General features: G+C 38.0%; 1 protein-coding gene across 3 annotated transcripts in view; it reads right to left on the reverse strand.

The window, feature by feature from the left end:
- Nucleotides 1-17,731, reverse strand: part of LOC133521324 (integrin beta-PS) — a 36,869-nt gene that overhangs the window by 7,575 nt on the left and 11,563 nt on the right. For 2 of the 3 annotated variants that reach the window (XM_061856227.1, XM_061856225.1), the window contains exons 2-10: nt 10,804-11,134; nt 9,423-9,575; nt 8,559-8,787; nt 8,235-8,319; nt 7,434-7,604; nt 7,130-7,237; nt 5,752-5,904; nt 4,867-4,986; nt 4,201-4,368 (exon numbers count right to left, since the gene is read on the reverse strand). In XM_061856227.1, coding sequence (XP_061712211.1) covers nt 4,201-4,368; nt 4,867-4,986; nt 5,752-5,904; nt 7,130-7,237; nt 7,434-7,604; nt 8,235-8,319; nt 8,559-8,787; nt 9,423-9,575; nt 10,804-11,104 — 1,488 coding nt within the window. In that variant the 5' untranslated portion in view covers nt 11,105-11,134. Of the gene's footprint in view, nt 1-4,200; nt 4,369-4,866; nt 4,987-5,751; nt 5,905-7,129; nt 7,238-7,433; nt 7,605-8,234; nt 8,320-8,558; nt 8,788-9,422; nt 9,576-10,803; nt 11,135-14,190; nt 14,741-17,731 lie in introns of those variants that run through there. The other variant, XM_061856226.1, reaches the window with a different exon arrangement.

Genomic DNA, 17,731 nt, shown 5'->3' on the forward strand with positions numbered 1-17,731 from the left:
AAGGCCCGGGAGCGGGCCTTGTTACCCGCACTGACAGTACGCCTACTTAGCAACAAGTACAAGTTCAAGAATAATAGGGAATATTCAATATAAAAATATATTTAAAATTATAAATTTCCCTTCCTCACACAGTTAAATATCTTCCGTTAAACATTAAAACGCTGATTAAAACAAGAAAGTCAATAAAAACAAACTTTGTTTTCGTAAAAAACAACATTCAGCTGTATGCTACTGACAAAATAGCGGTGCATGCACAAGCGTTGTTGCCAGCTCGTTATATCTGCTACTTCTATATGTGTGTGATATGTTGAACAAATCATACTAGTGCAACTGATATTTTTGAATGCTGGGCCTTGTTACCCGCCGGGCCTTATATGCCCCACCTATCTTAAGTAAAATTAAAGTATATTGTTTCTCGACAGAAAATTTACATGTCACACAGTAAAAGAAAGATATAAGATATTAATCATTAATTTTTATGAATGAGAATGAAAAACAATCTGATCAACATTGATATTCTTAAATGACTATACAAAATATACAAGATAGTAAGTAAATGAATATCAGTCAAGGTGAACTGCACTTAAGAGCAATTCCTAGCTGAGCAACTTTTCAAATCTCGAATTTTTGAAGCTATGTTTCTGTCGCGCTGCGGTGGGCGGGAGCGGGAGCTATCTAAGTGTGAGTGCGCGCACACAGATGCGAGACGCGAGCGCCCGCTCATTGCGCGCCGTTCCGTTGACATTGCCGGCGAGCCGGCCGGAATTCATCCTGCGCTGCCCGACACAAGTTGTTTTTGATGTTATCACATAATATTGTTTTTAATTATTATTTTAACGACCAGTTTGGCCTAGTGGGTAGTGACCCTGCCTACGAAGCTGATGGTCCCGGGTTCAAATCCTGGTAAGGGCATATATTCGTGTGATGAGCATGAATATTTGATCCCGAGTCATGGGTGTTTTCTGTGTATTTAAGTATTTATAAATATTTATATATTATATATATCGTTGTCTAAGTACCCTCAACACAAGCCTTATTGAGCTTACTGTGGTGCTTGTCAATTTGAGTAATAATGTCCTATAATATTTATTTATATTGATTATTTATTTATTATATTATACTGTATCTAGTAATTAATTCAGATAAAGACTACGAAAAAGAATGAGGTCCTTGCTTCGGTCGTCGTACCTATCCGTGACAATAAGTTGGGTATGATCATGGTGTGTTGTGAATTTTTTTAGTAGGTATGGTTAACCTACAATCTAAATAGTAGTAGTAGTACGATGGGGCTAAACTTGTGCCGTCTTATTGAAGAACGTATCGCAATGACAATCTGGGTAAGGTATGTTGGGATAATGCCGGACAATTTTGGGATCAATTGAGAGAACTCGCGATTTTTTTTTCTAGATCGTGTCAGATTCTTGAAGTACAGAGCAAATCGTTAAATAATAACCGTAGATTCGGAATTTTGGTAATCTTCAATATATAAAGGTTTTAGTTTTGTACACGTGTAAAGATGAAACATACTTTTTTTAGGGTAACAAGTGTTTTGCCATCAAGGGGTAACATCGGATGGTGAATAAAAGTTGGTTTAAATGGTGGTGGTTGGCTCTCAAACTTTGATACTTATGTCATAAGGTAATTTGATAAGTAAACAATGTGCTAACAATTGCGATTTTGACGGTAAAATATTGCAATTATATATATAGTTGATATACAATCTTTTTTGCATAAAATGTAAGGATCGTATGCAAAGAGTAAAGTAATAGAATAAAATATATAGGAAAAAAGAGCCCTCTTGAAGCATTTTAAGGAAACTAATTTCGAAGTGCTATCTCTATTTTGTATCTGAAACTAACTATATATGTGTGCGTTCGCATCTACGTATGCATCCGTATGTGTAGGTACTTTCGTACTACATAATATTAGGTCTACTTCGGCGGTATACATGTTAGTTTTATGTTTGATTTCTTGTAACTTTCATAGTTTTTCTGTTTACAAGATATTAAACAAAATACTAACTTGTAAGCCACCCAAGTAGACCTAATGTTATGTAGAAAGGTTTTAAAAAGAATGGAATAAAAAATGGAATAAAGAAAACAATACAAAAGAAAACAGAAACATAAGCACAGGTAAACAACATGCGGTCTAATCGCTAAAACGCAATCTCCAGGCAGCCTTTGGGCAGCGGAAATTAAAAAAAATGACATTGTCAGTAAGTAGGTGTACATACACATACATACAAAATAGACTACCTAAATCTTTTCCTTTTGATTTACCGTCGCGTTGGTACTGGATAATAATAAGGGTACGAAAGTGTGATCAAGAAAACAATAAATGTGATAATTAAGTAGGTAAATTGAAGAAAATTTAAAATTTGACCTACACTGCTGTTTTTTAAATGGGTAAAGATCGTATTGTTTCTTTCCGATCTTTAACTGGAAGGGTCAAAATTGGATATTGGTCTACAGCAATCCTAGGTCTGTTTTTGATTGGATTGTTTTATAAATAAACATCTAAAACGAAATTATACATTAACACAATTACAAAAACAAACACATTTTCATCACAATACACAAAATAAATTACAGGGCCTGGACCCGGGTATGTCCTTAAACTACGTCAAAAAGAGAGGTATGGGCATTGTGAATGTCATCTCGCCTTGTGTGGTAGGGCACAGCACAGCGGATGTCATTCCAGATCTAGAGCAGAGCCCAACTGGGGAAGTACCTCCACCTTACAGAAAACCGCAGCCAAATAACACTAGACCCTACTCATAGTGTTGCGTTCCTGCCGGTGAGTAAGGTTGCCAGAGCTCAACGAGGGGCGGGGGGTTAGGGTCGGCAACGCGCATGTAACTTCTCTGGAGTTGCAGGCGTACATAGGCTACGGATACTGCTTACCATCACGCGGGCCGTATGCTTGTTTGCCACCGACGTAGTATAAAAAAAAAAGGGCGACGATCGGATACACGAAATTTACCTTGCTCTATGTGATTGCGCATAGCACAAGCCCAATATCCCCGAGTGGCGCTGGGACACTGGCAGTCGAGGCAATGAAATGGCATCTTACACAATGTTGCCAACATTAAAAAAGAAAGCCAAATTAGGGAGAAATGAATTTGCTACGTTCTTCACCCACATCCGGTATTATCCCAACATACCTTAATCGTTGAACCGCCGCATTTCAAAATGGCCCTTATTTTGATATCGGCTAGCCGTAATGTAAATTTGCTATCTAGTGGTTTACTTGTGACGCACAAGTGTGAGCAATGCAAGACAATCAAATTGTTAATGGGTATTTATGATGTTTTAATCAAAATAAGCAGGTTGTACCTATTATCCTACTTAGCTTTGTTTACAGGCCTTTAATAGTAAACATAGCACTAAACATAAGCACTACATGACCTGCAATGTAAAAAAATACAAAAAAACGGTTTGAAGTGACAGACCATTACGGGTACATTTTAGAATAGAATAGAATATACTTAAATCTTTATTACGAAACCATGGTACATAATAGTTGTTACATTACAGAGTGGCACCCTTTTCTTAGAACTACGTGGTATTTTGGTTATATTACGGCGATCGACTGTTGGTTGTTGGTGTATTTTTTCTCATTTTAACCATTAACATGTTATGCCCATCACTATTCCTTCTGTGTACGTATATTTAGAAACTGTCTCCGCCTCTAATTCGTGCGATAAGGACAACTGCAGCTCGGACTAAAATTCACACGCAAAAAACTCAAAAATCGAGGTTTCGCTCTCGACTGTTTCCTCCTCCAAAACGCAATCAATCTGTATGAAATTTTGGAAACTGCAAGAGGAAGAAATAATCTATGCCGCTATGTTTTGATTTTTTGGATATTTTTTGTCATATTTGTATACTGTGCCTTTTTTTACAGCCAATTCAATTTAGCCGTTTTTGCGATTTTCGAGGCGCTGTATCTTTCTTCAACATAAAATAATCCAAAAAAGCAAAACATAGCGGCACAGATATTGATGATATTGATCTTATTTGAAAAAATCACTGCTCTAGGTTGAAAATCCAGGGAGGAATCAGTCAAGAGCGTTTGTATGGAAAAATCTCAACTAGGAATTCCTCTTAATAAACACAGATATCTAAAACGTGATTTAATTCTTCAGTGTTGATATGTTATATCGGATTGTTATAAATAAATATACAGAAGTTAGCTTACGTGATGTCCGCGATGTTCGCACGGGCAGTCGCACTGCATCTCCAGCTCCACAGTGAGGCCCTCGGAGATGACTCCGGGGTAGATGACGAACGTCTGCTTCCACTTGCTCGGGTCTTTCGGACACTCCTTCAAAGTGATCTCAGCCGTGAACTCCACGACATCACCCACCTACAATAATAAACAGACCGATTTATATTTAGATTTTTTTCGTTACAGGCGAGTATAAACTAATGACTAGATGTTCACAACTAAGATAAAAATCATAGTGCAGATAATAGAAGTGCAGTATAAATTCAATATTATTCTAATATGTAACAAAGACAGTTCTGCACTATCCTTCCTACAGTAATAAAAATCCCGTACACCAGGGGTACGCGAAGCCTGAGAGTTTCGCGACAAATACATGACCAGACTTTCTTAAATACTGTTATTTATAGTAGTGTGTGTTTTACTGTATTGTTATTTATTCGCCATGTGGTTCGCAGTCAGCTGATAAATAGATAAGGGGTACGTGGGGTATGAAAAAAATTGGAAACCCTACCGTACACTACAAAATGTGGAACTATGTCTACTCAACAATTTTTCATAAGTAATAATTAGTACTAAATAAAGGTTAGTTACTAACAATTCTTACTATAATATTATTAATGCATAAATATGACTTACCCTTAATCCGTCACACTTATTCGTCTGAATTACGTTGGTTTTGTCAAGGCAGGATGAGTAATACACGATTTGGATGGCGTCACTCGATGTGTCCGTAATTTCGACAGCCGAAGTGATTTTCTGGAGGAAACAACAATTAAATAATCAGAAACGAGATAAGAACTTAGTCACTTAATCCTAAGAAACAACGTATCATCATCAAGCATTAATAGAAAAGAATAAACAAACTATTAGTCAACAATACAGACAATAAAGTATTTTTTCCCTATTTGTGACACATACATATATGCTACAATGTAATGGGAATACGATTATGACAAACGTTTAATTTTTTTAAGATTGGTGCGTCAAAGAGTAAGTTCTGAATTACAATCATCATATGTATGGACATATGCCGAGCTGCAAATCGAGCTACTTGGTGTACATCAAATAAAAAAGTTTGAGTTTTAATTGGCATATAGATATATTTCTCCGGTGGAACTAACACATTGGAATTGACACCGTATTCTTATTTGCTTGCAAGGTTGAACACCAACATTTTATTGCTCGAAGCGCGAACCATCCTTGTGCAATAGGATGGTTCGCGCTTCGCAACCGTCCTACAACCACCACTGCATAAATACGACTACTGCATGCTTAATAAGTTAAAGTGCATTTTATTGCTTATTGCATAAGGATGGTTAAAAATTAAATTGAAAACATTAATGTCGTTTTTTGGTTTAACTCAGGTTTGCTCGCGCACCAAGTCGACGACGTTGTCGGAGTTCTCGGTGAGCACGCCGCTGTTTGAGCCCTGGATTTGCTTGCTGAGCTCCTCGTACACGATGTGCTGCTTCACCAGGAGTATGACGTCGGTGGAGTGGTCCAACTGCCGACGGTACTCACGTTGTACTGCTCGCGCACCAATTCGACGACGTTGTCGGAGTTCTCGGTCAGCACGCCGCTGCTGGAGCCCTGGATGTGCTTGCTGAGCTCCTCGTACACGCCGATTTGCTCTGATGTCACCGCGAATATCACGTTGATCGAGTGGTCCTTTGCCTGAGGGAAATCAAAACTCATATATTTTATGTTGCTCTTTGTATACATAGGTGGAGTTTTGATATTCGTTGAGTGGTAGGCCGTCGACTCCTGACCGATTATGTCATTTAAATTTCAAATTTGATTAATTGAAATAAAATCAACATTCCAATAACTCAAAAACGACATATGCTCCAACTAATTGAAGAGTTAACTGCCAGCATTTCGAGACGTCCATATGTAAAACAAAGTGCGTTCTCGTTTTATCTTGGCTGACGGGATAGAATATCAACACCTTATGACCAAACCTGTGATAACTCGGAGCACATTCTAGGGATTTGATATCGATAAAAAAAGATGTCGATATATAATAATACATGTGCTCATTGAAAATTCTCGATCACTATAAAAAGTTTCGATATCACACCTTTTTCAAACCATTTTGTAAGTAGCCAGACCAATTAATAATAATAATAAATAAATAATTTCTTTATTCAGACACTCAGTGGTCCACATTTGTTAACAATTGGAGGGGCCCAACCATCCCCCAGACCCACATAGAGTTTATATGTGTATTTGTGTGAAACTTTATGTGGGTCTGGGGGATGGTTGGGCCCCTCCAATTGGTGTGGCTACTTACAAAATGTAATAGACTATAAGTAAAGCTACGATATTTTTGACAGCTTTAAAGCGTCTGGTAATAGTTACCGCCGGCGGAAATGGTCTGGCAATGTTAATGATACATTTTTAACAATATTTTCTAAAACATACGTGATAATCAGCCATGACAATTTAAGAAAAGTTCGTAATAGTTTTGCCCAACTTTAGCACCTTGTACCGGACAAATAGTAACACTATATTATCCCATACATTTTATTGATGAGAAAATAAATAAGGTCTGGCGGCTCGGGATTTTGTTCTAATCCTGATAACAACCACGTGAGTCAAAGTTACTTTGTTCTAAATGCAACATCAATTTTCACCCGAAAAAATATTATGCCACGCTTCACGTCAACTCCGATACTCATCCAAATATTAACAAGAAAAATACAGTTTTCCAGTTTTCGAAATGGTTTATGTACCTAATAGTATTTTTATGACTTAAATACTTCAATATATTTATTTTGTAGGACATTTAGATGTTGACAGTAACATCGATATATTTAATTGTCGATAAAATATTTCACTCACTTTAGTGGGAGTGCCCCGATTTATCCCAGGTTTGCTTATGACACCTATAACATACCTTTTGATTGATCTGTGAAATGCTGGGGTAATCTTGTACGGTAGAGTACGTGTACAGGTTGTTTTCCATGTGACATTCACCGTCGTTGGGTTGAACAATGCCGCCAAGCTGGGAACAAACATATTTAGACTTTCACATACTAGTATATTTTATACTCCATTGTTATAATTATTTATGTTATGCTGTCGTATGGTACATACACTCCGTTTACAAAGTTGACCAACGACAAATAAATGACAAGGCAGTGGCATGTATGAGTCCCGTAGAAGCACCTAATGATACTATTTGGTGTAAACATGTTTACCTTGCCATCTCCGGCGTAGTGGAACCCGGCGTCAGTGGAGAACACAAGAAGCCTGTTGGCCTTCTGCCGCCAACCGATCTGCTCCTTGCACACCATGGCTTGCATGATGGCGTCGAACCCGCCCTCCGGCGCGTCCAGGTTGCCGGACACGTCGGCTTTAGATACAGCTTGCTGAATATAACATTACAATAATTACATCAAATGCAAGCTAAACTTACGATGTAACTCGCGTAAGCGCTTAGGTTCCTTAAAAAAACTGATTTTTTTGTTTCGGTTTGAAATATGTCGTATTTTGAAAATATGAACAGTAAGCTGCAGAAATAACTGCCCCCCCCCCCCCCACCCCTGCGAACAAGTTCCTATACATGTAACGTTCCTTAAGTAATTTTCTATCAAATAGCATTTTCTTGAAATAGGTTATTCGCAAAAAAACTTCGAATGTCCTCTTTACGCAATCTTTGAACTTCAATAGTTGTCAATGGGGTTGGCAACTGTCAAAGGTTTGCATAGATGGCGCCATCATAGCTTGCCCCTGTCTCTAGTTTTGTTCTATGAGATTTGGCTTAAAGTACTGGAATCCAGGTCACAAAATTCCAAAAAAAAAACAAGAATTTGACACAATTCTAGGGATTGACAGGGCAAGCTATGATGGCGCCATCTGTTTAATACTTCGACCGGCCAACCCCATTCAATAGCGTTAATTATTATAACTGCCAAATATGGCTTCGTATACTTCGTCTAGGCAAGGGGGTTAGAGCTATAACAATTGTCTTATAATTATACTCTCTACATTATACGTACATCGAAATAAGCGGTGTCAGTGCTAAGTGACATTTGATTCTTAAAGCCGTAAGGTGCCGCACAGCCTTCACAAGGTGCCCTCAAGCTGAAAACAAATATCATCATTAGTAAATAAGAAACATAAATCGATAAAATAATAGTTTTCATGATAATAGGCTGACGCCTAAAATTCATGTCCATTTTCAGAAAAATGTACTAGCGTTCGTTGAATAATTCGCCGAATTTGCTTAAATATTGCGTATGCTCGAGTGAATCCTCAAGTCTATCAAGATCTTTAGAAAATAAATAGACACATCTAAATTAGCAACGAGAGCAACTACTTACTTTTTCTCGACAGTAGAAACATAAGGCATGACAACTTTGTCGACAAACGAGCCGAAGCCAATCCTGAAGTTGGAGGTAATGTTCTTCATAGTGGCGGAGAGCAAATTGCCGAGGGCCGCCAGTTTTTCCTGGTCGTTCTTCATAGAGCGACTGAGGTCCATAAGGTAGTACAGGTCTAGTGGGTAGTCTTGGGCACGGGAGTAGGCGAAGGACAACTGCTGCATTTGGTCTGTAAAATTATTAAAATGTAATTAATGACTCGGGTAAGAAGTTTTTATATGTAACAAAAAAACTGTAGACATAAAAAACCTTCAAACCGAATGAAAAACCTCATTTTCATATTAGTTAAAAGACAAAGTAATGGAAGAACTACACCTAAATGAATTTTGAACCGTGTGTGCCGTGCCGGGCCGACGCGATACGCGAATTGTGTGGATTTGTGATTGCAAATATTGCTAAAGTAATTATTGAAGTACCGAGTGTTATAATTAAGCTGATTTTTTTTTTGTTGCCCAGGTGTATAGATAGAGTTCCCTAAACTGTACATAACGTAATTTCATCTTACGCCTTAATAATCTTTAACTGACTTAAGAAAACGTATGGTATTTTCGTAAGTAAACGGATAATTAAATAAATTGTTTGGTCCCAAATTGGGATTTCTTATTTATAATCCGCCCAAAATAAAGAAAGAGTTCTCCAAACCAGTCAAATTTTATCTAAATCTGACGAATAAAAAAAATAAAAATAAATCGGCAGTTTTTAGGGTTCCGTAGCCAAATGGCAAAAAAACGGAACCCTTATAGATTCGTCATGTCCGTCTGTCTGTCCGATTATGTCACAGCCACTTTTTTTACAGGTACTTACTCTGTCGTAATTGCAAATTGACTCTCTGGGGTTTGATCTGAACAAGGTTCTCGCCAGAGCCCGCTGTAGACATGGCGCCGCCGGCGCTGGCGCCGGCTCCAAAGGAACCGGACTCTCCGTACGATCCTGAACTGGAGCTCGAGCGAGACCGCGCTGAAACACAAACGAGGGATTAATCAAATATGAATACAAAAGTTAAAGGAAAAAGTAATCGTAGTAATGATACGTAATAGTCAATCGAACCGGGCAATCGATTAACTATCATCAGGAGCCCTACGTCGCTCCCACCGCACTCCGCGAATAGACGAGATCCACAAGCTAGATGCAGGATCTATCCGAGTTTTCTCTTAAACATTTCAAATACTTTAATATATTCCTATAAAATATGACTCATTTACTTATCAACTATACATTACGGAATTACACATTATCCTTCTGATCGCAACTTGCCGGGGTACACGGGAAGAATGATAACACAGTAGTTAGCAATACCAACAAACAGCGTTAAGCGTTTGTTTATATCACGAAATCCTTTAATGAGGAATGAGGATGATAACTATAAATTGGTAATAGGCTATGTCGGTTTTACATAAACCACAAATATCGAAATAATAAATTATTTTATTTGTGGTTTATGTCAAAAGTTAAATACCTATATCATAACTATACTAACTTAACATTTCATATCTGCAGTGTTTGTAGGCAAACAGAGTTTATCTTAGTGTCTAGGTCGCAGCAGAACTGATTAATCTTCGGCTTCGAAAGCCAAAGTGTAGGTAAATTGCACTGGGCCAACCGGTGGGTTATCAAAAGTACCTACCGGCGGATCTCATTAGCCTTATTATACTTATTCTTATTAGTCTATATTGTTAGCATTTTCATAATAGCACAAAGAACATGAACTTCGAAATCACGTGATATTTTTGACATTGACCCGTTAAAGTAGGTAAATCTTCTCATTTTACTCAGAAAATCTTACTTCTGCTCAGTTCTTTGTTGTAAATGGAGTTTTTTAGACTGCAAATCAAGAGCTAAAGTACGTTCCACAGCGGGGTTTAAGCAGCAGGGGCCGTCAAAACCTGGTCACCGATGCCTTTTCCTGCTCCAGAAAAGGGTTTAGGAAGAGAACGGCTACAATAATTTCACTAAATTCTACTATAAGCTAGATCTACACAGAGCTCGAGGTCGGGGTTGAAAATTTAGACTGCATTACAGCCCGCAGTGCCTCTTTCTAAGGCAGGGTTGAAGCAACTTGGGCCGTTGAACCCGGCGGCGAAGCACCAAGGCTCAACTGGCTCCCAGTCGCTGTTTTGCTGGAGCATGTTTAGGGCGAGTACGGCTAGCGGAGGGAGAGCGGTAAGTGTCTCTAAGGTCTACTTACTTCTACTAAGTTCCTTGTTATAAGCTTGATCTATGGACAGCTCGTTGTCGGGGTTGAAGATGTAGGCTTCATTACAGCCCGCTGTGCCTCCTTCTAAGGCAGGGTTGAAACACCTCGGGCCGTTGAACCCGGCGGCGAAGCACCAGGCACAGCTAGCCGCCCGTATGCAGTCGCTGCAGGTAGTTTTGCTGGAGCAGGGGTTCTGCGCTAGTTGGGCCAGCGGGGCGGGTTCATCCGCCCAACATATCGCGACCAGGCAAGCCCATAGGCACAGTCGTAACGTCGTTCGTTGTGTGTGCATTGTGCGATATGATTGTGTTCAGATCGAAATCTGGAAAGAAAACGAAAATGTTGCACATATTTATTTCATTGTTAATTCCTAATTATAATTACAGACTATTGAATATGATTTGCTCCAATTGAATTAAGTAATTACTTAATAGTCGAGGTCGTTGCGAAAAAGAGAACCATACTGCACTCACAAACACCTAGGTCCTGACTGAATAAACATGCGCAACGGAGATAAACACAGTCGATATACTTTACCTACATATAAATATCGTGCGATGACGAACATGTAAAAACACAAATATGAAACTGCAGCCTGCAAGCGATAACAAGGTCACTTATACAACTTTATTTCAGTAGCAGTTTAAATGAGTTTATTAGCGGGCCAACATAAAAACATAGCAGATATACATAAATATTGTTTATTGCGCACCACATAATGAAGAATTTTGACAAAAATTTCAGTACTTTCCTTTCCACAGGCAACTAATACTCATCGAGACTGTTCTAAAAACCTCAAACACAATTAGGTTGCGTTGTTTTATCACAGTGTTCCCATGGTCATCTCCTGTCTCCATTATCAAATCAGCTCGATACCATAATTATAATTATGTATCTCATTGTGCTGAGCAGAATGTCGAAATAGCACGCATGCGCAGACCACTCCCTTGCTTTATCTCTCTTGCTCTCAAAGAGGATACGTAAGGAAATGATTTAATTCCGGCGATCCTGATCAGGATAATGAGATAAACTTATCGAATTGTATTGTCACCGGTTCTTGATAACTGATAAGTGTACAAAATTTGAATTAAATCTGTCCATCTAAAGTGGGTCAAAATCGAGCCCAAAGGAGTCGGTTACAAACATACAGGTGAGGCTAATAAAAGCATGTCAAAAATAAACATGAAAGGCTTTTGATTAAAAGTATACTAAGCATAATTATGAACATCGCCATCTATCGGTAAGTAATTTGAGCGACCTGTGTATAATGTTGTTTTTTTGGGATAATTATGTGAACAGGTGTTTTTAACGTAATCTCGTAGAAATTTCAAATATAATAAACACCCGCAAAGTAGATTAAATTGCAAATAAAATTAGTTTTTTTTTTGATAACTATCAAGTTAGCAAGATAGAGGTGTAATTATATTTTTTTCGTGTAATATTTATGATAATGTTATGTAAAAATTTGATAATTTTTCTTTTGTAAACTTCGGAGATACGGGGGAATTGCATTTCAATTTCAGCTCTTTCTAACGATAGTTAACAAAAAAAGAACACTTTCAATTTGTGCCTGAACCCTAAAAACGATGTCTTCCAGGCAACCTTTGATTAAGCAGGAAACTAATAACTGTCACTAACCTAAACTAACTAAACCTCAAAAGTTATGAACAACATTTAGTAGGTAGGTTCTTCTACATCGCTTTCAGAAACATAAAAAGATAGAGATGAAGATAATGACATTTCTAACTTCGCTAAATCGCCCGCTCCCATCTTACTCGTGCCGCAAAGTTCAGGTTAAACTACATATGTAAAAACATTTGAAAAAGTGTCGCGGAAAGGAAACAGCCGCACACGCCGCATGGGCTCGGGCGTTGCGCGGGCGCAACTAGAAAGGGCGCCGCCCACGCACGGATCGAGGCCAGCCAGACTTGACGTGTGGGCCGGCACGGTTACGGGAGCAACGTGTGACCGATTGTACAAGTCAGTTTACTACATCTGTATGGTGGGCTTTAGGTAAAGCTGAATGGACGGTTTATGTCACATGATTTTTGTATTTTTGTTTTTTTTTTAATTTTGATTTTTTAATTGACGACCGGTTTGGCCTAGTGGGTAATGACCCTGCCTACGAAGCTGATGGTCCCGGGTTCAAATCCTGGTAAGGGCATGTATTCGTGTGATGAGCATGGATATTTGTTCCCGAGTCATGGGTGTTTTCTATGTATTCAAGTATTTATAAATATTTATATATAATATATATCGTTGTCTAAGTACCCTCAACACAAGCCTTATTGAGCTTACTGTGGGACTTAGTCAATTAGTGTAATAATGTCCTATAATATAAAGAAAAAAAAAATGACCCTAAAAACAACATTTGCACCACACGAGATCTTAATTACGAATACCAAATGGTGCAAGTTTTCTGCTACGTGAGCTTCGTTAGACTTAACTCTTGATGGTAACATAAATAATGTAGATTTATGTTACCAACCAGTCGAGAGCTATGGCCAGAATTATGACAAACTCGAAACAACTACCCGAGTGCAATTTATCGGAATTATATTATCCGACTTGAAAAATAATGATGCATTGATTGTAGAAGTCGGTCATGCAGGTTTTCCGCTTAGAATCGCCTTGATGAGATGATCGCCATGTATAAAATATAACATTTTCAACAAATATTTAAATTTATTTTTCAAGTGAATTGCAATGATTTTTTACTCCATTTAACATCAAAAGTTCACTAACGAATCAATAGTTCAACAAAAACATTAGTTCGCGAGGCTCTTAACATTGCAACATGCCGTAGGTATCATCAATAAATCTAATATCAAATATTTTTGGTTCATATAATAACAATCATAACCCAGATGTTTAAGATACAACAAGAAGAGTGATATACATCTGTATCAAACTCTGTTCATTGAACTCTTAATTTTAGATTGAACGGTCTTCAGGCGCGAAGTGCATAAATGTTACATTCAACAAAAAAACTAGTAATCGAGGCCGTCAATGTCAATCGCGTCATTTCATTGAGTTTACCTACCTATATTACTCATGCTGTCTTGCAAGAAGCTAAGAAGTCACGTTGTGGATGTTGCGATGAAATCATCGCGGCAAAATTAGGGGTTACAATCGGAACTACACCATCAATATTTATATCCAACTATCATTGTCACTTGAACAGAAGAGGGAAAGCACAGCGTGTTTGCAATCGGGATCGATGTTATTTAAGCCTAGCTAACTACTTTGTCTTATTGACATAATAGAACTGTGGTTGTCTCAGTTTCAGGTTTTAATCATGACTGACTGACAATGGTATTACGAGAAGTGCGTGTCTTGGTTTTCCAACCATTAAGAGATTTTATTACGACAACTTACCAAAACAAGGTTTAAAATCCTATATGTGGTTTTACATGTGTATATACAGGTACACCGTCGACCCACTTCCGTTCACAGCTGGGACATTTACATAAGACGTTACAGTATAGTACTTCACAACACTTTCAGTTTCATAACTAACGAATCCACTATTTTCGCAATGTTTCTTATCACAGCTTGGCTCACATTTCTATTCAAAAATACTAGAGTATTTAAGGGTGGCAAGAATCACATATCACAACATAGCTTTTCTTATGTACAGTTTCCACGGTTAATATACAGAAGTTTCGGCAAGTATTGAGATGGACTACTTCAATATGAGATACAGACTATTTTAGGCACGCTTAAAACTAAAGCGACGATAAGTTATCAATGTTTGATCACTCACTAGTGATCATTTAACTGAGGGAGGTTTGAAGAGTAGACGTTGCCGGCGCCACTTTTTTGTCTAAAACTAACTGTTCGTGTAAATAAAAACAGATGGGGCAACGCAGCGCACGACCTGCGCTCGCGGCGGATACGAGGCTGACTAATTGTACAGAAAATAACTTCGTCATCGGTGATACAGCAGCCGCAGTCACCGGCGCTTCTCCGAAACAGTATTTAGCGAGAGTTCACCAACACAATATGTTTATTGGCCCAATAAGCTCCTTGGTAGACTGTGGTCTGGCACTTACAGCAATCTCAGTGTGTCAAGGATCGAACTAACCTTAAAAGACCTTAATAGAGCGTTGTATTTTCTTCGCTTTTGTTTCTTATATACAACGAGCTGCAAAATTGAATCTGCACTTTATGAATATATTTTATTTACTTTTGCAGCTCGCTGCACATTAATAATAAAATGCACCGGTGATAAAGATCGTGAAACTTCACAAATATTAGTTGTAAAGTAGTTTTGATAAGTTTTATTTTTAATACTTATAAGCTTTTAACGCCTACAGTCGTCAATATGCTATCGTATCAATGAAACCAACCCGAAGTAAGTTTGGACGAGGTGGAGACAACCATACCGACGGCGAACGAATGGCTGCAGACATACGATGTAATCAGTGGGCCTTGAAACAGCTTTGACTCCTTCAAATCTCCAGGAATGGACGGGATCTTCCTTGCACTCAATGCCGTCTTTACCATAAGGGCACTCAATGCCGTCTTTACCATAAGGGCACACGGGGCCCGTGCCCAGGGCCCCCATCGTCAGGGGGCCCCGAAGGACAATAAATTTCTCTCATATTTATATCCTCAAAACATTTTTGTCAGCCACGGATACAGTGATAAACTTAGTCAACAACATTGACATATTTGACAAAAATAGGAAACATGTAGTTCCACGTTTTCTTGTTGGGTTGTACTATTATGTTAATAATATATTTCAGTTCGCATTCTAATTTAGTAAACTACACCATCTAGCGATCACCCATGCAAACTACTCCGATTCTAAAGTCACGTTGTACAGTCTAAACAAGGCCTAAAAAAAGTTGTTGGCATTGTCTATGGTTGGGAATCCCCGGATGATATACGTGTATTAAACTTTCAGTCTGACAGAAGTTGGGAAGTCAATGATTTAATTTATTATTGTGTAAGATAATAGAAGTTTTGATTTGTTCTTATAAACAGTATTTCATTATGTCGAAAAGCACAAAAAAGAAAAAAAGTTATAACTCAAAAAGAAGTATCGGAGAAACTTCCTAAGCTTACTTCATTTTTTACGGTTGAAGAAACAAGTAAGCTGAGAGACTCTTCATCCTCATCACCTCAAGATAAAAATACCCCTGAATATCAACTGGAAAAAGAGGTTACGCTTACGTGTGACGAAGATGACAAGCACATATCAATATCAGATGCTGAACCCTCGACTTCAAGCAACTGTGAGTTAATAACTGCAAGCATGGAGGATGTATCTGTATCTCCTGACCTTAGTGACCCTGGTACGTACTGTGACGATATTTTAACGGAAGAAGTCCGTGATATTTGGATACGAAAAGGGCCAGAGTTTTTCCAAAATAAAAATTGTGATTTTTCTGAAACTTCTGCAAGTTTTGCAGATTCAAGTGGTAAAACAAAAACTAGATGCTTGACTAAAAATATTTTTACCCGTAAATTGACGAATGGCGAGTCTTTAGAAAGAAAATGGCTCTTTTATTCGCCTTCAAAAAAATCTGTATACTGTTTTTGTTGCCGTCTATTTAATACCACTGCTGGTACTGGAACTGGACAAAACTTGAGTTCTCCAAATGGATATAAAGATTGGAAGCATATAAGTAACTTATTGATGGAGCATGAGAACAGTTTACAGCACAGGCAATTTAAGATGAATTATGTTGCAAGAGTGAAAACTACTGGACGAATTGATAGTGAGTTGCTATCCCAATACAATACAGAAATTAACTATTGGAAGAATGTGCTTAGAAGGATTGTTGCAGTGGTGAAATTTTTAGCTTCAAGAGGTCTTGCATTTCGTGGTGATAATGAGATATTGGGATCGCAAAATAATGGCAATTATTTAGGATGCTTAGAATTGATTAGAGAATTTGACCCATTTCTTGCTGATCACATACAAAACTACGGAAATCGTGGAAAGGGGAGCAAATCATATTTATCTGCAAATATTTGTAATGAATTTATTAATTTAATGGGACAGCGAGTTTTAATGACAATTGTAAAAGAACTTAAATCAGCAAAATACTACTCTATTAGCGTGGATTCTACGCCAGATCTGTCTCACGTTGACCAACTCACTTTCATCGTTAGGTACGTAAAAGACGGAGAGCCTATTGAGAGATTTATGCAATTTTTCCCTATAAATGAACATAGTGGGCAATATATAGCAGATACTATTTTAAACTTCTTTGAAAGCCTTGATATTCCTATAAAAGATTGTCGCGGGCAGAGCTATGACAATGCGTCAAATATGTCTGGAAAATACTCCGGTGTATAGTCAAGAATAAAAGAAGTTTGCGAATTTGCAATATACGCTCCATGCGCGGCACATTCGCTAAATTTAGTGGGTGTTCAGGCTGTTGAGTGTGTTACTGAAGCAGTAGCATTCTTTCAATTTGTGCAAACATTGTACAATTTTTTCTCAGCTTCGACCAAACGATGGAAAATTTTGACAGAGCATTTAGGTGCAAATAGAGTCCTGCAGTCTCTTTCGGAAACTAGGTGGTCTGCACGTGCCAATGCCATTAATGCTTTGAAACATGGTTATTTAAATATTTCTGAAGCATTGTCCTCAATCGCAAGTGACAGAAATCAACCAGGAGACACGAGAAACGAAGCCCAAAGCCTAGCAAAAAAAATGGATAAATTTGAGATTCTTCTTCTAACGGAAATTTGGAATGATCTTTTAGGAATTATGAATAAAACGAGTCTAAGTTTACAGAATAGCACTATAACCATGGACATTGTAACAAAACTTTACGAATCGTTGATCAGTTATGTCAATGACGCACGCAATAATTTTGATCAATCGGCTGCTAAAGAAAAAAACCCTGACGCTGACTACAAAGATAAATTTGAAAGAATAATAATTCGCAGCACACGA

Source organism: Cydia pomonella, chromosome 9 (assembly GCF_033807575.1).
Source record: "Cydia pomonella isolate Wapato2018A chromosome 9, ilCydPomo1, whole genome shotgun sequence".
Lineage (NCBI taxonomy): Eukaryota > Metazoa > Arthropoda > Insecta > Lepidoptera > Tortricidae > Cydia > Cydia pomonella.